At 37.6% G+C, this 22,919-nt stretch overlaps 1 protein-coding gene across 1 annotated transcript in view; it reads right to left on the bottom strand.

The window, feature by feature from the left end:
* LOC139138280 (polycystin-1-like protein 2) overlaps positions 1-22,424 on the bottom strand; it is a 36,211-nt gene extending 13,787 nt beyond the window's left edge. Inside the window, exons 1-13 of the mRNA XM_070706588.1 lie at positions 22,281-22,424; positions 21,624-21,818; positions 8,001-8,025; positions 7,320-7,486; positions 6,431-6,604; positions 5,558-5,832; positions 4,862-4,978; positions 4,460-4,510; positions 3,949-4,092; positions 3,339-3,441; positions 2,472-2,536; positions 1,574-1,807; positions 704-1,127 (exon numbers count right to left, since the gene is read on the bottom strand). Of these exons, the coding sequence (XP_070562689.1) occupies positions 704-1,127; positions 1,574-1,807; positions 2,472-2,536; positions 3,339-3,441; positions 3,949-4,092; positions 4,460-4,510; positions 4,862-4,978; positions 5,558-5,832; positions 6,431-6,604; positions 7,320-7,486; positions 8,001-8,025; positions 21,624-21,818; positions 22,281-22,386 (2,080 nt within the window). The 5' untranslated portion in view covers positions 22,387-22,424. The remainder of the gene's footprint in view (positions 1-703; positions 1,128-1,573; positions 1,808-2,471; positions 2,537-3,338; positions 3,442-3,948; positions 4,093-4,459; positions 4,511-4,861; positions 4,979-5,557; positions 5,833-6,430; positions 6,605-7,319; positions 7,487-8,000; positions 8,026-21,623; positions 21,819-22,280) is intronic.
* Between the last annotated feature and the right edge of the window lie 495 nt (positions 22,425-22,919).

The raw sequence follows: 22,919 nt of genomic DNA, 5'->3' as shown, positions 1-22,919 counted from the left end.
TTTCTATCGCATATAAACTTGAGAACAATACATTTCGTTTCTTCTTTTCCCAAAAGTATGTTGAAATACAAATTAAACTTTTGCAACAAAACGCACTGCAATGGAATGTAAAAATGCAATGTGGTGATTGATAAATGAACTCTAACCCAGACAAGATTTACGTCGTCCAAGATAACATTTGATACAACATGCGTACCAACTGTACTGAAAATTTGAACACTGGCCATTTCAACACAGTTTTGGGAGCGGATAAGCAAACTTCTTTCCGTAAATGGTAAATTTGGGAAAAACGTAATAGCGTTTCAGTTTATGCGGTTTTAATGTTCTGGACAATTGACAAACTTAAAGGCCCTTTTGGCAATCCCTGGGATCGCCTTTGTTCTGGTCTGTAAGATGATTATGGAGGTGTGATAACCTTTGTTTTCCATTCAAATTGTAATCTAGTGGGTAAATGTTCTGATGAGACAATCTGGTGCCTACGTAGGCCTTTAAGCTAGAAGGGGAAATGGATAAGAGTAGACGAGTAGGTAATTATCCTCTTGTAAGTTACAACCCTAAAATAATTGATCAACATTCAATTACGTCATCATCATTTGTTTTGCCAGATAACATTCCACCATCACCGTATATAGTTATACTGATCTTTGCATGCAGATCTTCTATAAATAAGTTCTTATAATGGTATGCAGAAAGCGTAATGTACCTGACTGTATCGTGAAGTACTGTGTTGTGTTCTCTCTGGTGTGATGTGTCACTGTTCTCGGAAAGGGACCTGAAATCTTCCTGAAGGTATCGTGGTCTCTCGCGTGTGGCATACCGCCAGCCTTTACGTACAGATCACACTCGGCTTCGGGGGATTGCGAATCAACGCTGACAACCATCATGGCGTCTGATGTGAGAGGATTTAGGTTGAAATCTGCTGTTGAGTTTGGCTTCAGCGACAATTTCACAACAGAGTCCGAATCGACGCCAGTCTGCCAGTTAACATTGGCGATGCGAATTGTGTACATTCCTTTGAAGGAGACCTTTCGTCCGTTCTGATCGGTCAGCACCAAGGACGCCACAGGTGAATCACTCAGTTCTTTAGGTGTGTTCCATGTGTAGGGATTCTTAGCAAAAGCCATGAACTGTGAGAATAGGTTGTACGCACTTAATGACAAAAGCAAACGTTGACGGCATGGGTGTATATAAATGTATACATCAAATTGCTTTTGATGAAGAAATTTACGTTTTTCAGTTAAGATTTTATTCCTGTCAGTTTTTCTAATTTAGTAATGCCTCTATCTGTGTTACCCGCCTTTTCACGACTTCACGTCACGGTACCTTTTTCATAATGTTGCATTCGCATTTAGAGGACACCTATGTCAATTTTTAGACTTTTCAGTGATATCTTACCTGTTTGAGTAATAATTTTTTATCACATGAACTTAATGTATTAGCATAGTTTATCAAGAGAGATCGCAAATACATACGTTGAAAGCACAATGCTGCTGAAATAACATGATTATGAACCTGTGAGCAAAACAGTGTATTCAGTGAACGCTACAATCAAAAACAGGGGTTATTTGCTGACCTTCACAAAAACCATTCCTGTGCTGGTTCTTTTGTTATATTCAGATGGAATGTCAAATCCACCGAACGACGAAGTCAATGTCATTCCAGCCACATCAGCGGCATCAATCTTCCCTACTTTGGCTTCGGTTGTCTCAGTCCAGAGTTGGTAGACATCGCCGGTCGGCGTCGTCGATAACGCTACGTCGAGCAGATGGTCCAAAGTCGACAGTAACAGAGATATTATTTCTTTTCCCTGAAATTAAGAAAGGGTAGTAATGAAGGAATGTCTTCGCTGTTTGAAAAGTGACTATACAGCTTGCAGGTCAAAGGCTGTGTACCTTCGTTCTTTGTTTGCTTAGAGCAACCTGATGTTTCATGTCACAGACAGTTCCGAAGCCACAGACACTGTCTAATGAATTGAACAAGGCTGACAATCATAATAATATAAACAACTCAACCAAACGGACTTTCCATTTTTACAATATAACTCAACTAACTGACTAGGTAACTTGCTAACTTACGAACAAGTAACTGACTGCTGACCGGCCGACTAACTGATCGAACGGCAACTAAAATAGCCATTAACTAATAAGCCAACCAGTCAACTCTCCAACCATTCAAACAAGCAAACAAACGAACAAATGATAAACAAATAAATAACAGATGTCTACCTGAACAATGACAAAGAAATTGCTTCACAACACATTGTTTCCGTTACATTACAGTACAAAAATAAAAGTGTTGCTATGCAAATCATAACTTAGACTACGGAGGTATTCAGGTTATTGTTTGATTATTTATTTTAATTATCATTAGCTCGTAAAATATCAATATTTTTAAAGTCTCATGCGATAGCTTATTGTCTTGTTTTCAAATTTCTGCCCGCACTTTGAATTATCTGCGCGTCTATCGCTCACCTTTCCACTTCCTTGTGACTGTTGTAAAGCAACGTTCAGGATGTTGGTACATGACGTGAACAAGTCTGGAAAGGAAACAAAAAGATTGTATGACATATATCAAGGTGAAAATTTCACAGAGTGAAAGTTCGGATTTATGTTCTGTACCACACACTCAGAGAAAGAGCACATTTGAACACCAGGTGCTGCAATTGTCTGCTTTGTATCTTGATATACAGTCACGTTCCATTACTTCAATCACTGAACAACCTCAACAGCCTCGGGAACACATATTCGGACTCTTAATCTTTTACAATACTCTTTTGGTCTAACGCTCTTGGGAGCTCATTTTCAAGCTTATGGAGCAATTAAAGTTATCACTGGCTTACTTTTGAGAAAACCGAGAATTGTTTTTTTTACCTTAAAGTTAATACGTTGATGGCGCCCTTTTTGAATTTCAAGTGTCGTTAAGTTGGTAATTTGTTTATCTAGTTCAAAATTTTGCACGACCGCCCGAAATTTTTATTCTTGACTTCCAAAGAAAATGGTATAAATATTCTGTACAATAAGTTTGAACTAAAGTTAAAGTCTTTTAATTTCGAGGCGCGAACTACTATTACCTTCAAGATTTGTGTGGAATAACAAGTGGACAGTGTGGAATAACACGTCATTTGTGTGGAATAACACGTGGACAGTAATATACGAATTCGACACGAACGTCGCAACCGCATGTTGCTAGCCCACTACGGCCAGCATAAGTACGCCAGACTACACTAAATTATAGCTACGTCCTGTGTCTCATCTCTGATAGATTGTTGTGTCTATGTTTATTTATCCCCTTGAGAAGCAAACAAAAACAAAAACAAAAATAAACTATGACCGGCGTACCTTCTATTATTGTGCGAGCATCGTTGGTGCAAATATCCGTTGTCCTGTTCACAATGGCGGCCAATGAGGATATAAAATAAGCTGCAACCGTCGATGCTTGGATCTATCGGTGAAAGAAAGAAAGATTGAAAGAAAGAAACGAAAATACTTTCTATAACAGAATTTGCCAGACCAAACCTTGGCTTAACAATAATGCTCATACCAAATACATTTTCGCTCTTCCATTGCATCTGAATCCTTCATGACAAAATGGTCAAGTCTATACATAATGGTAATACTAATGTAATATTAAGGTCAAAGTCGAAGGTTTCACTGATTTACAAGCCACGACCTCTCCGTCACAATAAAAAGATAGTATAGAAATAATAAAACTTGTTTGAAAAGACCTGGTTTAAACAAAGAAACGAACTCATTTTTACGTGAACAGCACGCTTTACACATCAATTGCTGAATCACTGCATATTGACACACGTGTATGCCCATATAAGGTCATGATAAGACACTTCAGCCATATTTACTTATGTGGATCGCAGTTGCATTACAGTTACGTGATGTCCAACTGGAAATCAGTGATTGGCTATCTTTAATACGGATGACCGGTTATCATTACCTGGACTTCAGAAGCCATTTCAGTTTGCGTCTCTACTGACGTCACCACCTTCAGAGCTTTTGCCAAAGACTTCAAGTCCTTCAAGTTGAGTTCACTGACAGTGGACGGGATAATCTGGAGAGCGTTGACCATCTCTGATCTCAACTATGAAAATTAGAGAGAAACCATCGAACGACGTACTGTAAGATGTTGTTAGTCTTTACACTTTTGTGACATGTCAACTTTAGATTGTTTGTAAGTTACTGCATGTTCTTGCAACTACTGTATGAGATAAATTAAAACAAATATCGCTTTAAGTTTTGGATTTTACAAATTAAAATAAATTAAATGTCAAGCACGGAACATGCTTGCACGGATCAATTTTATAGTCATGTTATTAATGTTTTCAACATTCTACGATGTGTTCCAAAGGATCGGATGAAAATGCCATAAGAATCTACCATATTCCACATGTCATGTTCAACCATAGAAGTACGTGGTATGGTAGTAGCGGAAAGTAAATACTACCCACCCGTTGTACGTTATGTAGGTCACGTTTCGATCTTCTTTTGTCGGTCAGACCCTGAAAAAGAGAAAATACGTCAATTTTCAAACGGCTGAAATATGTTTTCTTCTTTTGTGCGAATTGTACAATGTACCTGGCCTTGATAAGTTTTGATTTGACGTTACAAATGTACACCACAATATTCCTTGTGTTATCGCGAGACTGGGTAACACATGCATGCTCTCGAACGCCTTCCCGAACGACTCGCATGCCAGCAGCTGAAAATGTCGCGACTTTCACCCATTTATGCGTTTGGTTAGTCTTTGGTTTATCCCTATTCTGGTTGAAGGAGAAACGTCATGCTGACACGTCACCATTATATGCATGAACGGCATAATGAATTCAAAGAAAGCTTATAGCAGGACATACCTTGACTGATATCATGCCAGCAGCCTTTTCAATGCGACTCACAATCAAGTCAGGACTCCTATCATTCAAGACAGAAATCATCGTGTCGACATCAACGGATTCATCAGTACTCTGAACCTGTAAACAAAATACAAGAAGCAAGGATTTGAACACTATTACACTTCACCGTTTCCAAACGGGAAATAGCTAGCGAGAGATCGTCGGGTACAGAAACAGGGTATTGGCTCAAAACTTCCAAAGATAACACTGTTTATTTCTCATGCAAAGATGTTATACATACTGCCAGGTGTCGTCCGTTCTTCGGCTGTATTTCGTAAACATACCTCCTTTTGTAGTAGTATTTATTTGCATGCAATTAAAATGAAACTTTATCGTATAATGCCCGTATATAAGGACATCGTGCAATACCAGACCCTCTCACACTACTTGGTCAACGTCATTATCATGCTATGGTTTTGTTTATGACATCTTGATTTTTTGGCCACCAGGCAAAACGTAACAAATGCAGTGTGCGATATGTAACAAGTGTACGCTATTTTATCATATTAGGCCTATATGACAGCATAAAAGTGGACGTCACAGTGAATAACCCAGGCAACAACACTACATAGAAACGCTCTCACAATGCATTTCTTGTCTCTGGCCATTCATAACTTCAATACATCTTTTAGTGAACAAATTCATGTAATCTCGCACCTGCGCGTGTAGTATCTGTTCAGCACTGTCGCCAAATCCATCGACGACCCTAACAACAATTTCCACAAAAGGCAGTGACAGCGGAGGTGTCTGTGAACATGTCCCGGAATAAACTAGACGGTCATTTTCCATCGAGTCAGGATCGCGTGACAGTATCTCATACCGGAGACCCTTGGAGTTCCCGTTCGAGTCGGTCCCGATGCTTGATCCCAGTACGGTATCATCGTCTTGCCAATCATAACACGTAATTACAAATCTGGCCTCCTTGACATCATCTAAATCATCAAAATGTGGATTCTAACGTTAGTGCTGGAATGATCCATCACATCAAATTCTTCACTAACTACAATAAAAGATACTGCTTCAGTAAAGAATTCATACATTATCATGCGGAATATGATTTTTCCCACAAAATGCTGTCATTCTTTTCGAAACAATATAACCAACAAGATTACCATCCATCGGGCCATGCATCTGTACATTATCAAAACCTTAATATAAATACATTACCATACATACATACATACATACATACATACATACATACATACATACATACATACATACATACATACATACATACATACATACATACATACATACATACATACATACATACATACATACATACATACATACGTATGTACATTCATACATACATACATATCAAACAACTAAGATAAAACGAAACATCCGGAAGGTGTGAAGGTGTGGACTCGCCACTCTTAAAATTTCAACAAGACATCAAAAAAACCAAGTGTAATCTACATACTGGCTTATACCAGAAATCATAAAATCAACCAAGAAAAATTAGGAAGGAAAAAAAAAGCGGTGAAATCATGCATTCCAACCTTTGACGTTCGAATGCTTTACCTGAACTAGGGTTGACTTCGCAGTGACCATTCTTTGGTGGTGCATTGACTGTAAATGTCCAATTGACAGAGCTGGTTGTTGACATTTGCCGTTTCCGTCCCGTAACCTCTACAGCATACCTCTTACCCCGTCTCAAGCTATCAGCCGTTATGTTGTAATCGGAAAATATCCAGCCTGGAGAAACAATCGTGAATGTTTCGTCAAAGCCAACGCAAGAGACAAGGTGTCGTGACCAACACCACGGTTAGAATAATGTTGATGATCTTGTAGAATCTATCTTTGTATTTCTTTGTCAAAAGGGGAATATAATTGTCGATTTATCGCGTATTTGAATAATTTGCATACCGCCTCTTACTTAACATTCGTCCTTTCCTCGATTTTAAAGTATTTAAAGGAGTTTATGTGTCCGACCGATATCCAGTTGAAAAGAAAAGCAACTGGCAAACTGTATTAATAAGTTGATAATTTTGACATTTTGACATGATTGAAGGAGTAAAACAAAAAATCTGTATTTTACAGATCCTGAAAGAAATAATAGTATATTAAACTACATTAAAAAGTAGAGCCAATAAAGTTGACTCGACTGCAGTCCTGTTTTAAAATTGTATCACTGATAGTATGTTCGTTGATTAGTGCTAAGCATACAGATGCATCATTGCCCATCCGCGTATGTAACGGAATTATAGACGAAGTCTAACACTTTGTCTGCCTGTATATGTGTGTTTTTATGTGTTCTCAAACACACACACGGTACAATGTGTGTGTCTGTGTGTGTCTGTGTGTGTGTGTGTGTGTGAGAGAGAGAGAGAGAGAGAGAGAGAGAGAGAGAGAGAGAGAGAGAGAGAGAGAGAGATTGTTTCAAAACAAATAATAAACAAACCAAGCTTACCAGTGTCGTCGATCTTTTCAAAGACGATCATATCTTCGTCGTTATCGCCAATTAGCTTTAATGTCCAAGTGTATTCTATGGCGTCACGTGATTGACAAGAAACGCACTGAACGGTGAAGCGAATCATGTCCGAAGAGCTGACCACCGACTGGCATCCTTCTTCACAGCTGGAAGTAATTTGAAAGACAGAGTAGCGGTCAAATCGCACGTAGTTTCGATAATTACTAGCACTTGTTTTTAAAATCGAAGTTTTGTTCGTTGGAATTATTACTGATATATGGTAGTGAAATGCATAAGTTGTACATTAAATACGCTAGTTATCTCTGAACGCTATCGGGCGAAGGCTTTTATAGTCGGCCGACTTTGCAAATTGTTTGAATAGCTGAAATCGAAGAGAGAACTTCTTCCGTCTTTTGATTATAATAACACAAGTCGACAACAATGTGAATCTATTACCACCAAGAAGCAATGGCTGCTGTGTGTATTTACATTGATAATTTTATAATCGATCTAGTATGTTATGCTAACCAAATACGTCGTGACATTAAACCACACACGCTGTGCGAAACTAGATATAGAATCACGATGAATCCAACGTCTAACTCAATAACTCAACACTAGGAAAATACAAAAATATCTATAACAATGATAGTAAAAATCAAAAAAGACATCGCAACTCACCTCAATGATAATGTGATCTCTTCACCTTTTGATCAATGAAAGAAATAACAAACACAGACACACATACAAACAAACAAACAAACAAACGTAAGAAAAAATGTAAGACTTTGGACAAGGAAATCGCTTTTGAAATATAATTTTGATTCAAAAGAATTGGTTTTTTTACTTTTGTTGAAACAAATTGAATGTCGCATACACCGGCATAAGCAAACCATTTTTGCATGTTCTATGAAATTAACTTGATCACCTAAGACTCAAAGTGAATAAGAGACATAGTTGAGGAAAATAAGCTTTCTAAACGTTACCGTTTAAATTTGTTTCTGTATTTATATTTGTATTTTCGGTGTTCAGAGGCGTCAAAAGGAAAAATTAAACACACAAATATAACAGATTTTGTCGAAGGGCTGTGCATAAAAGTATTGCGTTGAAGTTCAGCTATTTCATCGGTGAGAGTACACCCACTCCCAGTTTTACAACATTCGACAACGTTTAATTCAGATAATAGCATTTACATACACAATGACGTCATTGACGTTTATTTATCAAACCAATCATTACTGTATACAGAAGCAGGATAATAGTCCCATTATTGTGATATCCAGACAAATGTTATGTAAATATTCGACGCAACGTAAAATGGGTCAAGAGATATATATTTGCTGTAAGTTGCATTTATGATATTTTTAATTTTTGTTATGGAAATTTTATTGCATGTATATATTTACAGTATGATATGAAACTGACGGGATGAGACGTAGGTTGTATGTTAAACTCATTGTATTTTGAAACCCAGTTTGGCGAGATATTCATTGCTTGATTACGCTTTTGTGCGATGTACGAGTATGACTGAGGAGTGCGCCATGGCCTCTACATGAAAACAGCGTGCGGAGGGGTAGTGGTAAAAAAACAACAACAAAAAACAAAACAAAAAGCAACAAAACACATTGCAACTTCGTGGCTCAGTGAACCGCTCTTTGTTAAGGGTCGGAATTTAGCCGAGCGGGACTGCGACGTCTTCGCTTGGTGAACTGGTTGCCGTACGTTGTGAGTTCGATTCCGGTCAAAAATTTACTGTATTAACTTGCATATCAATTCAGATGGAGACAGATCAAAGAGATTCACTTCTCATTACTACAGGGAGCTCAATGCATAGCTTTTCAAAACAAGACATTTCAAAATTCACCAAGTGTCTGATAAATTTGCTGTAGTGCTAACAGTTAAGTAGATTTTACAAGAGTTTTAGAGGGGTCGAAAATGTGGCAATCGGCCATATTTTACTGGGCATGAGATAATGTTAATAAGATCCATGACAAGTTTTTAAACCTCTACCAAGGATAACATTAAACTGTACCAAGTGTAAGGAACCATTTTTAAAAAAAAAATTTCCAACTTATAATTTCAGAAGAGGAAGCTTCGACAAAATGATAGTCATCGTTCACCTGAAGCTTGATACGTACACTTGAATCATCATATATATGCCAAGAACTTTCAGTGACATTCACAGAAAAGAAAAAGATGTAATTAGATGAAGCTCATAAAGCTTGAACCGTAAAAAAAGAAAATGCGCGGTCGCTGCTGGTTGCCAAAGCAACTAGCAGCTACGTCATTTTATCGGGAAAACTGCATTCAAATTCTAGATTAGTTCGTGGACACATTCATTTATTAAAACGTAAATGAATAGATTATTTCACGGTACTCTTGAAATAAACAATGGACAGGACACTAATACATTATTAATGATCAAGACAAAAACAAAGCTACTGTAAAAAATTGAGCTACATATAATGAATATCCTTCAAGTACAGAGTAATAATATCTGGTGTTTACATCTGATGTATAAAGTTATTTGGCAAAAACTAAACAAAAAAATAAAATTAAATTTATTTATCAAATTTTAACACCGCCTAGAAATAGAATGGTACGTCCCAACCACATATATGAGAGTGTAATGCTATGAATACTTTAACTTCAGTCTGAAAATTGCAGGATACATGAAACCTAAGTACAACTGTAACAGATATTACTGCTTTTTACTTTAAGTTATATATATATATATATATATATATATATATATATATATATATATATATATATATATATATATATATATATATATATATATATATATATATATATATATATATATATATATCGTACTGAATGTGCACACTATGTTTAATGCCTTATACGGAATGTGCACTCCCAAACGTCTAACTCCGTAACGTGGCATATAGGTTTTAATCTGCGATATCATCTGTAAGTTACTTTTCGTAAATATTTCACAGGCGTCAGCAAAAATGATATCCTACATATCGTGGAAACAGAAGTTACTTTTCTGATAGCGTTCTCAATTTTTATCTAAAAACTAGTACAATTGGTTCTTCTTCACAAGAATGTTGATTCAGACGGATATATGCGCTGTGAATCAGATGCACTGTGTAAACTATCAAAATACATTATTATTATCATATGCAAGTGAATTCTCGCCCAAAATTATATTCAGTTGTTAACAAAAAAATTTGTCAGAATACTTTTCTTTCGCTATTAAGTGCAAAATTACTTTCCCAGCCTGAGAAGCAGTATCCTTCAGCTGGGATCCATAACTTCTAAACGCCCAAAATTTGCCGTTTGGACAAAACAAAGTCCTCTTAACTTCAAGTATAATGGCGTACTTAAAATAATTGCGTTTAATATCAATATTCAAAGTTTTTATTCCAACAAACTTTGACAACACAACGAATGAACCGTACCAGCGCCCCTTTTTTGCTAACAGACCTATCGAGAAACCGTATTTGCTAAATGTGGCCGTTTACGCTCTTTATATCATTTTTACGGGAAGCCTGATAGGGACAGAGCGCGCATCCTATTGTTTGCATGATTGATGACGAAACAAGTCGCGGGCTTGATCATCCGAAACTGTGCTAACCTAGGCATCCTTGTCCCTGTCTGTGACTGTTTCTTCGTGGAATTCTTTGCATCAGAATACAAGATAATTCAGTATCAGAATATCGCCTTGATACCATTTTAAAGTCATGAACATAGTGATGGCAATTTGCATACGCCGCGTCTAGCTGTAAGGTATTACGCCCCTTGAAAGGGAATGATTGAAATTGCTGAAATTTTCCTCGTCGAAATTTTAAAGCATTGCCTTTCATGAATCGAAATACAAATAAAGGGTCACCGATCAATTTTATAACGATAGAAAAGATTACATTTACCGATGTGGGAAATTCAAAATGGTCGCAATACGCTTTATTTATTGTGTGGACAATTGTAGTTTTGGATTTCCACAGCGACAGTACGGTGAACCCATCATAATGCTTCAAAATGGGTCGATAAAGCAGCAGACACAACAACGTCGTAGAAAAACTGTTGGCGATGCGCGTTCTGCATTAATTAATAAGAGTAATAAGTGGTGAATGTATATTTTTAAAAGACAGCAATAGTGCTAGCTGTCTTTTGTCTCTATCTGTCGATTTCCTGTAATTTCAATAATTTAAAGCCCCTGTAGCTGTAACTCTTGAAATTTTATGACCTGAAAAAGGCTTTCTATTCTCTCTGGTTTTCTGTAAATTCTATTTTGATTTCCGCCATTATTAAAAAACTGGTAATATTACAAAGAAAACAAAGCATATGATGTGCCAGTGGAAAATATTCAACACTATGCACTATTATGTTGCACTACTCTGTTGTTTCTGTGAAGATTCCAATGGATATATGCACGACGTACAGTGTTTTTGCTTTATTTGCATGAGGGTGCCATTTTATGTTTGGGCAAACGTTTATTATTTATCTTGCTCAAAATTGCATATGCAGTCCCGATAGACAGTTTACTATACTTGTATAAACATCCCTCAATTAGTACATTCCCACAAACCTGTTTCAGTTTTGAAGTAAAATCACAAAAATAATGCTTTAGGATACAGCTATCGGGCCTTTAAAGTTTCTTTCTTTAGATAATGATTATGGAGTAAAATATCCAGAACATGATACCTAGCCGTAAATTTCTTTAGGGCCATTTTAAACATCTCAAACAAGGAATCTGTTCAAAGAATGCGTAAACATAACGGAAACATAATTACAGCGAATTTCTTGAAATTCTTGACATTACAGCAGAGACAAACGTACATATCATATCAACACCGACTCTTACAACTGTGAACCTGACGAGCTTTTGTGTTTGAGCTAGTGAGTATCAAAGTCGTGCAAAATGGAATAAAATTTCGCCGGGAGAACTTTGTATACAACCAAACTAGGCAAACGACTGCACAGTTGCTGGGATCTCTCCCAGAAGCCATGTTACCTAGGCGTAGAAATACCAGACCACCGATAAATACCAGCTGAAAAGACAGGAATACGTACCAACAGAAATTAATGATCATTATTAATGATAATATTTAATGCTTAGAGAGGCAAGTCCATTCTGTTCATGCTGGTCCTGAGACCAGTATCAATAAATTAAAAGCACAATGGTCCTGCAGTCTGTTAATTTCTCTTTTGGATGTGCCTGCATTCTTTATCATACAAGTGCACTAGTTTTCACCTGTGATTAGGATTATGGTTGACTGTAGACTGGCAAAGCTGTGGTATTTACTGACAGCTAAAGGCATATTAAGGCGTAAAGAGTCAACATGAAACCTGATAAGCAAGACAAACAGGAAAAGAGGCAAGCGGAATACTTAGCAAGGATCATACCCTTTAATTTTATGAAAATGACTGCTGAGTAAATGCATGCCACAAGAGGGAAACACAAAATAAATATTGTCTTTTAATTACATTTTGCACTTCATAATATCACAAGAACACGATCGCTGATTCGATATTACATTCAAAGAGATGAATAGCGGCGACTAATGATATTTTCCGTAAATTTCATTGTCTGCTCGCTTATTCTATTCACCACCGTAATTTTGAATCCACCCCCATTCTTTCGATGGTAGAGTTGCCGGTAGACCTGTACATAGGGAAACGGGAAACAGTTGGAGCGTTTAGAAATGATCATTATTCAGCTTGTTGGCCCTCCCTGTTTCTTGTAGCTTCATTGTTATTAGTGCATTAATTCGATTTTCAACAATATGTATATTATATCCAGTTAGTGATTAGTAAGTGAATGGTGGTAATGAAGATATTCTTTTAGGAGCAGAACTAGGCTTTGCAAATTTTAAAGAATAAAAGTTCTGAAAAATTATGTTCATAGTTGTGTTCTTACCCTAAAAGAGGAACCCAATGCTTGAAAGGACTTTGTAACTTTGTATTGAGGCAAATGTCTCGACACTCTGGCGCATTTTTACACTATAGTAAACCGTAAGACAATGTGAGTTGTTAAACTCATTTTCATGAAATCGGGAAGATCCGTGCAGATTGGACCAGGTCGAGGCTTTTTTATCGGGACCATTTCACAGAATGTCGCTCAACCGTTGGATCGATATCGCGCGTCTGAAAACCATATCGAGGGCTTTGGTAAGTGAATGATAAATTACATGGCAGGAAATATAATAGTAAAGATAATAACACTGATGATAAATAGATGGATCGGTGCTCCGGTCACGGAATTTGACTTCAATATGGTAATGTATGGACTCTTTGAAAACACTTTAAACAAAGACATTTTTATTTATCCCGGGGTACCGTCCTTTACGAAATTAGTCCCCTTAATTAAAATCGTGCAAAAAATATGTGACAACCCTTGGAAAACAAGTCACCAAAATTTACTGACATTTGAAATTCAAAATGGTCGCTATTTCCAGCATTAACTGTATGGAGAATTAATTTCAAGTTTCACAAAAATGTTGGCTTCACAATGGGTGCATATTATATATTGTTGCCTGAATACAAGGGTTTATGTGCCCGACAGCAGGTGACAATTTGCCCGACGCCAGGAGGGCAAACTGTCTCCTGCGGCGAAGGCACATAAACCCTTGTATTCAGACAAGAATATTTATTATAGTGCCTCTTTAAATAAATACTACAGGTATATGACATTGAGTGACATGCAGGGCATTTTCAAACAATTTTACCAATATCGACCAGCATCAAACGGATTTTAACGAAAGTCAAAATAGTAGTGCGCGCATGGATATTTTGCATTTAGCGTTAAGCGTCTATTTTGACGTCGAAAACGTTGAAGGGCTTCACTTGACCGGGTAACCATGGAACCGGTCAGTACATCGTTCACCGGCCCGCTAACTCCCCGGATGTTCCTATTCAAATCAATGCACTGATTTGCACTCACATCGAGGCTTGTAATAAAGGCGGCATTGACTAGTGCATCATTGTGGAATATATTGGTTGTTCAGATATCACTCCCGGATATACATTCTACCTCAAATATGGTGGCAAAACATGTGAAGTGCATCACGCGTGACGCAATTCTATTCATTCATACACAATGCAATTTGAATGCTTGTAAATATGCAAAGTGTGATGGTGAATTGTTATCCTTGTTGCGTATTTATCTTTGTTGGATTATGCGCTAAATATAGAAGAAATTAGTTTACAAAAAATTCCCGACTGGCTCCCTGGCATCTCTTTACGACAAAAAAGTTCAAACATTAACGACGAACAGGGTACAGGAATTAATTGAACAATTGTGTCAGTTATTGTACAGTCAAATTCTCCTTAGCTTACCAAAGAGTTTTTGACCTTTTCCGGCAGAAAACTGGTACATGTAGCTGCAGCACTGAGAAAATCGCACTTTCTTCTCTTTCTTTGTCGTTCTTTACATTTCATTTACAGTTTAACTGTATAGCCATATAGGCATACACTATTTGCTGTTGACATTCTCCTTCTTTTCTCAAACTGCAAAGTTCATCTCGTAATTTCAGTAAGGTAGTATGCGTATCGAAAGTGAGACAAACTTTTGCTCAAACTTTCCTGAATGAAACTTTCAACTAACAAACAACCACAAAACTCTTTATTTTTTTCAGGTTCCCATAACGATCAAGGGTGTTAAGATGAGATCTATATAGATGAAATTGTTCTACTATATTTTCTACTCCTGAGGTTCCTTTCTTCGACATTTTCTACTTCTGAGTTTCCTTTCTTTGACGATAGTTTATCAGTATTGTGTTTCAAATATGCGCGATCATGCGAGACCACTTAGTTAATTGGATGGTTCTGTGTTTCGCTGTTGTCTAGGTTACCACTGTTCCAGGAGGCCATTAGGGTGATGGAGCAGCAGGAATATCTAATTTGTTTTTATCCCAACCCGAGCGATTTGTTTGCCTGCGTATAACGACCGCTTTTGTCGAGATATCTACATTCATTTTGTACCTTTCTTTATAAAATTTTAGAAATAGCAATCTTTGCACGACAGTATTTGACTTTCCAACATTTCAACTATAAATTGCGATTGTATTGCTGACGGTAATTACGAATGATAACAACTGCGATGATGAAAAATAACGATAGTAGTGACGAGGAATGATAATAAGAAAGAATAAAAAAGAGCAATACGAACGAATGGTTCAAATTCTCAACCTTTGATATTTTCTCACAAAGTAATGTCAATATAATATATCAATGATCAGTTACATCGCCATCACAAAAAGATGGTTCAATAATCTTGACATATGTGACATTCATTCTAAAATTGAACTTGAACACAACCCCAATCGAGTTTACACCCGCCTGTGCAAGGGATGGGTTGGGTGGGGGTTGGGTTAATGCCATAGTGAAATGCTACAGAGATTTATTGTATACCGGAATCTGCATTTCTGGCGATTTAAAGTCATTTCCCCCCCGTGGTTATATCATCCAAAAAGAAGAAGGCAACTTCAACGATCCTTTGATGGTAAGAGGACAAATACAAATCAAAAAATCTACGAAAAAGACAACTTTAAATTCTTCCAAATAATACTTCATAGAACTACTTTTAAAGGGGGAAATGTCTCTGACGATTTTGCTTCTGTTTTCAGCTTATTCCACTCCATAGCACACTGTATTGACCATGACTTCAAAAACATTAAGTATGGCCGGGAACATCTAGCTTTAATATTTAGAGAGCCAGCTCTTGTCACTTGTCGCTTTTTGACAAATACCAACATGCCCGTGACATGTGCTGGCACCACACATTTCAGGGTTGAAACACGGAATCAATATTTAGGTACGTAATTCAATCAGGCAAAGTCGTAATATGCAAATATTGAAATTTGTAGGATAGTTGTAATTAGTGTCCATCGTAACACGCACGGCGCTTTTATGTAACTTAATTGACTTGCGTATATCTGTAACAGTTATGGAAGCAAGATAGTTCTCCACACTATTTTACTACAGTTGGCACGAACTTGCATTTATGCAGTGTTAGGCAATGTACTTGAAACTATAGATATACGCAAAGTTGCATTTCGTATCATGTATGTCACCTACGCACTAAAGTGAACATTGTAACATATCTCGTCCTAAAACTGTGTTTTGATTCGCAAGTATACCGTCAAGCTGTATACGCCATTCGTATGCTGTGCTGATTCATGCAATGAGCCATCATTTGCCGGTAAACAGTTTGCGAAGTGTTACAGCTCGAGAAACTGATACCTTGGCGACTTTTAAAGCGCCATTAAAACATGCACACGTTCCAGGAAAAGCATATGGAAATTGCAGTGACGTCTGCGACAGAGACGAGCGACAGCGAAAACATTTCTGAATGAAGACAATAGGGGGTCGTACAAATGTCCATCCCAAGGGGTATGGGCGGGGCTAGGGGTGTTTTTGTCTCAGCGTAGGTTTCTTCTTGCTATTTTTATTTTATTTTAATACGTTTGACTATGATATGTATTGCCAATAAAGATTTATACCGTCAAAATTTGTTGTCTTTGTCTTATGTTAGACTTGGTTTTGTAACAATTTCTTTTTCTCCGTCCGCATCGCTCTGTCACGTATTTGCCCTTTGACAATCGTATGAAAACTTTTATCACTGTGCTGCGTCTATTATCTGATGTGTTTGATTGCCTGATTCGCCAAAGCAAGCAAGGGTAAATTACTAATCTGTGGACGCTGTCACCAGATTATCACAGGATTAACTTTGACAAAGTCAACAACGAACGCACCAGCAAGGTACCTTTTGTTATACCTTAGAAGAAGAAACCTACGCTGAGACCGAGACGCCCCGCCCCTACCCCGAGCTGGGGACGGACATTTGTACGACCCTATGGTATTGTTCAAGGTGTGAAGCGGTTACGTAAGCCCTCCATGTACGCCCATAGACCGTCGAGAAAAACTAGAGGGTCTATGGTACGCCTCGCCTCAGGTAGCTCTCGTCTCTCTTTCCCGAAGAGTGCCGACCATGCACCCTTCGAAAGTTTCCGGATTTTCGCCAACTTTTAAGTGAAAGTTCATTCACAGTGAATGAATGTTCTGCAAAGTTTGTGTTGTTGTTGTCGTGTGGCGCTGAGCGGAATTGGCGTGCTGGCGAAAACGCGAAAGTTTTGAGCTTCGGGAAAGTGAGTTTTACCATTTTCAAAATTCCTCTCACATTTTTATGAATGTACAATGAGTGTGTTTGAACCAAATTTGAAGTCTTTTATCGATACTGTCTGGTTTCATTCAATGGTTTACGGTCAGTCATATCGTCTTTTACAAGCTGGTCATGGAAGGACTGTTTATGAAACTGCTGGCGTGTTATGTTTTGATTGGCGTGAAGCAGTGATTCTGCCAAGAGCTCACAAAATAAGTATGGTTGCTACGCGACTGGCAGCACGATGCCATCTCGTTGTACTTTTCGCATAATCTCGTGCAATTATCAACCACGAACAAATTCTCCAAAAAATCTAACACCTGTGAAGCTCATGTTAATATGAAAAAGCCATGGTCTACCGAGACGACCATGAAACAAAAGGCATGCCATGTTGCTAGTGTGTCTTTCTATTTGTCTGTGATGAGGAATACGGATGGAGTATCTCACAAAACACCTACACTGTAAAAGTTACAAATGGATAACACCATGAAAATCCAATATTCAATAGTATTAGGGTCGAACACGCCTCGGGGACAGATATTCGGGCTTTCTAACCTTTACCATTCTTTTGTGATCTACCACTTGTGGGGGTTCATATTGCCATTTCAGAAATAGTAGGTTCAAACACAGACAAAGAAAAATTGTCTGGGGTTCAAACTACCGACCATCCGTGAAAACATGACATATGCAAATGGGGCACAACCGCTTCGAACTGCTATCAGTGGCATGTGAAATGTAGAAAGGTGCCTTACCAAAGCCGAGAGAAATTATGTCAACCATTTTTTGAACTTGTGTTAATCAGATTATATGGAAAGGAAAACCTAGTGTTGAAACACGCCCTTACAGATTTCTGGAAGCCATGCCAACAATACCACTCCGCCAATTTCGACTAATTCTTAGCCTCGGTTCGGCAACTGTAAAATGATGTATCTCTTTTGTGGCCCAAGTCCGAATACTAAAAACTAACGAAAAACAAGAAAATCTAGACATTGGCATTTACCAAAGACCTTCATGGCAAAGGATAATGATGTACCAAAGGTTTGATAAGTTGCAACTTTTAAAAAAGGACTAGACTCGCTCGTCAGTTGTTCGATAGAGAAATGGCGCTGGTAGTGTGCTTTGACTTTGTTACGACTTTTAACTGATGAAACTTATTGATCGCTAAAAACGGAGAGAGCAACTCTAAAAATAAAGATACGTCAATTGGCTTTTGTTTGTACAATTTCACGCAATGTTTACAAGATCAGCTTGTAGCATCAAATAACTTGATTGATGAATATGTAAAAAATAGAACGTGTAAGGTACATTGTGGATCATATTGTCCGATGGCAACTTTTAGCTAATAATTGAATATGTGGGACAACGTCATCATCGGTTTCGCAGCATATGGTTATTCCTCTGACTGAGTCAATTGCCAACAGAAAAATTGCCCTTGATGTGAAGACTTGCCAGGATGCGAGTTAATCAAACGTCTGTACGCCAAAATATTTCCTAAAATAATTTGATACGCGAAACGAATCGAATGAATATGGGTTCAAGACGTATGCCTTTCGGATTAGACACAGTTTCGAGTCGATGAACTGCAGTTGATACAAAGACCTGGATACAAAATCGAGGGTCCCCAGGAGGTTCTCAATGTGTACTCTGTCCCCAACCCTGACCTTAACGACTCCCTAAGTTACTAGTGCTAAAAGTATAACGCTGTCCGTATCCACTACAATCTTCACTCTTGCATTACAACATTCTAAATATGCATTACATAATATGTTAATAGTATAAGTAATTCGAGAACATATTTATATTAGATATTTTATTTAGCATGTAAAATAAGTCTCCTCAATGATCCCTTTATATTTTTACTTGTCATCTTCTTTGTTGACGACAGATCCAAGGACTTCTCTATTAATGCCATTATCTCGACTTCGAAATGAATGGTCGCAGCTCTTGAACACCACTCCAATAATGAAACAAATTAATGACTCACACATGAAACGCGAGGCGGAACGAGTAAATAGATAAAGAAATATTTTGTAGAGAGCTCTTTTGAGATGGAAGCTAATTTATTTTTGTGCAACATTCAAAGGAAATATGTTCGACTCGAATAACTCTACTCTTGAAAAGATGACTGAGGAATTCTTAAACCACCATAAACCAATCAATCAAGCAATACAATAAAAAAATAAAAAAAGCAAACAAAAAACAAAGAATAAAAAAAACTATAAAACGCACTGAGGATGAGTCTTTCATACAACATTTCGCAGGAGAGCTATCGGGTTACATCTAAGCGAAAGCTGTCTATGGAAATTTAGGTTATATAGAAAAAAAGTTGGAGGCAGTGAAGTTACAGTTTTGATTTTGACGATTGATTGGCCATATGATTCGAAAAAATTGGATAGTGCCGTAAAACAAATATTTTGAAGTGCTTCGTAGTTTTTGTATGCCAAGTTTGAAAAGATCACTTCACACGTGTAGGAATGTTGACCCTGAAGTTGTAGTGACCGAAAGAAAAATAGCCACTTATCGACCGAGTTCATTATTTATTTTAGGGTTTTGTCCTTCAGCCGTACTTTATCAAATCGTCAAAGATTCTGTTTGAAAAATGGCTGAGATCGGATTGACATACGGACGAAAGTTCTCCGAATATTGTTTACGGAAGTCAATTCATAAAAATGTTGGCAAAGGATACATAGATTAAAGGGATACAGTCGTCGGAACTGCGCTCATATATGAACCCATATACAACCAATGTAAACCCTGTATCCAAGGTACGATGGTGATTGATGAAAGTTAAAGGGTATCTGTCATAATCTGTCATAATTTAAGTGTTGCAGCTATATTATGATAGGGTGCATCTAGATATCGTGACGAAATACATTGTTTGTAAACAAGAAAATCGCACACGCGCAGTTCTGACGCCCGTTTCCCTTTAAGTTTGACAACCAAGGTCAGGTTTAGCAATCAAATTTTGAAGTTCTCAGCAGCACACGAACATTTCTACTCAGACGCACCTAAATTTCCACAGGCGTGGCATTTTACCGATAGTTTAAATTCTCGGCTGGCATGAATTGTTTTCGGGGAAGCCAACTTGAGAGAATGGGCACGAAAGTATATTTACGGTGGATGAAGAAAATTTACTGTAGGAAATAATTGTTTCTTGAATATTCTGGAGATCTTTATTAATTTGAATTGCCTTGTGAAAAATAATTACGTATTTCGTGCAGAAATTTCCTGGCCATGTTTAAATAAAATAACAAGTAAAAATTATAACTTTATCTATGATCATTGTGTCCTTTCAGCGACCGATCAAGCATGGCTGTCACTGAATAATGTCAAAAATGATTTTTATGATCACTATACCGATTTCATCATTTCCATTGAAACAGTAGTTATGATGGTTGCATAGGCACAGAGTAAAATGGTCGGAAGTTTAGATGCGTTAAAGTTGTACGCGACTCGAAAGTGAAAGACTTAAACCTTCTGCCCAAGCTTTCTTAAATTAGTTTTAACCACTCTCCTATCAATCAAGAATAAAAATTAGGGATCACCGTACCAACTTTGGTAGTAGGGAAATATTTACCGGTATTCTAAATTTAAAGTGCCACCATCCCTGTGCTAACACTACGGGGAATAATATAATTTCGTAAAAAACTAAGACGGTGAAAATTTTGTCTGACATCAAGAACTTTAATATGAGCCCTGCCAAGTTAAAGACATCTCAGTATTTTTATAAAAGAACTTGGAGCTGGAATATATGTCCCCGGGGCGCATTCTAACTTACAACTTCTTGACTATGAACGCTGCTAAACTGTTGAATTCATGGTTGTGATGGTTCAAAACAAAGCTCTAAATGGAATATCATCATACAAATACTTAAACAATTCCCGGTTCTCAAGTAACAGTGACAAAGGAGTGTTTTCTACTGTCCACTGACCTGATTAAGCAGACTTTAAACCGTATATATGCACAAAGCAAAAATATGCCGTGGGCTGTAGAACTTCAGAAAAATTGTAGCAATACAAATCGTCTCTGCAATTTCGGTTTGGAAAAATCTTATACAACAATGTGGATCCAGTCGGGGAAGCATGATAAACGAGGACTGACCATAAGCACAACGGTCGTAAAGGGAATTAAAAGTTTTATTCTTGTTCTTTTTCACTCACTCATACACCTACTTTGACGATCTTGACACTGATATGTCTGGTCAACGTCACTGAACGATTCCATATTGAAATCTGCCGCCTTTGGGACGTAGTTCAATCCACCGGTGTGTTCTGAGAAGGCGACGGGCGCCTCGTAACCAGTTCCTGACAGTAATGTCACATCGATGATACCATGTCCAGGTAGATGACTGTCAATTGCTTCCGTACCTGTGCCAAATGACGTTACGTGTATTTTATTTCTACGTCACACGTTTACCGTAAAGGTGTTTCCACGTAGTTCGGATTAAAATCGCGACTCAGATATAAGCCTTAGTTACAGGGCGAGCCAGTTTGATTTTGATATTGACGAGATACTGATGTGTTTACTGAAATGGTCTGAAAACTATACATTGCACCTGTTATAAAGGCGAACATTCCTCGGTACAGGATATTTGCAGATAGTCATATAATCTGTACTATCGAAAGAATCGCCTGAAAGTTCGGATCATCTCTTGATGCATAGTGAATAATAATTACATTGAACAATGCCAAAGGGGCTGCGCCGAATGATATTGTGCAAGATAGCTTTCATTTAACTTAGGACGTCTCGTCATGATGCTAAAAGCATATTTCATCGCTATGGTATATTTTCCTCAAAAGAGGGCAACTTATAATAGGAAACAAACATACCTTGGAGGTAGGTAGCGCCACTGAACAGTAAAAGCAGCGAATACAATGCTTCTAATACCCGCAACATGGTGAGGAAACCATTGGTATGGCCGACGGGATGTGTCATGCACTTAAATATCGGCGATACTTTCAGAGTGATCGGTGCAATGCAAATACCAAGCAATTGCCTCGGGCAATTATCATATTCGAGATATTAAAATTTAAATAATTAATTGAGAATTGATGGCTTTACTGATCACGTGATATGATCGTACGTCGTCTGAAAGGGATCCGTTTTTTTTGCCGTACCTGTCAGACAGTTTTTCTGTTCATCTGTATATCTCTTCTTTTTCTTCTTTTATTTTGTAATACTGGGCAAAACGAATGAGAGTACATGTCTATGATGTTTGACGAAGACGACATGGTCAAAAACATTAATATACAGTACTGCTATGATGTACTAATTGGACTGAAATACATCGCATTAAAATTTGAACAGCCTGCTGGAGACGTATTCTCAGTTTCCATGGAGACCCGTAATTAGCAAGTTGACACACAGCACTTATCCACTCGAAAGAAAAATACTCTCAGAGTCTCCCAATAAATTTGGCTCATGATTTTAATGGCCTGTCGTTACTATTCTGTCTGCCAATAGAATTG

The sequence above is a fragment of the Ptychodera flava genome, chromosome 8 (assembly GCF_041260155.1).
Source record: "Ptychodera flava strain L36383 chromosome 8, AS_Pfla_20210202, whole genome shotgun sequence".
NCBI lineage: Eukaryota > Metazoa > Hemichordata > Enteropneusta > Ptychoderidae > Ptychodera > Ptychodera flava.
This window is presented reverse-complemented; position numbering and strand designations above follow the sequence as displayed.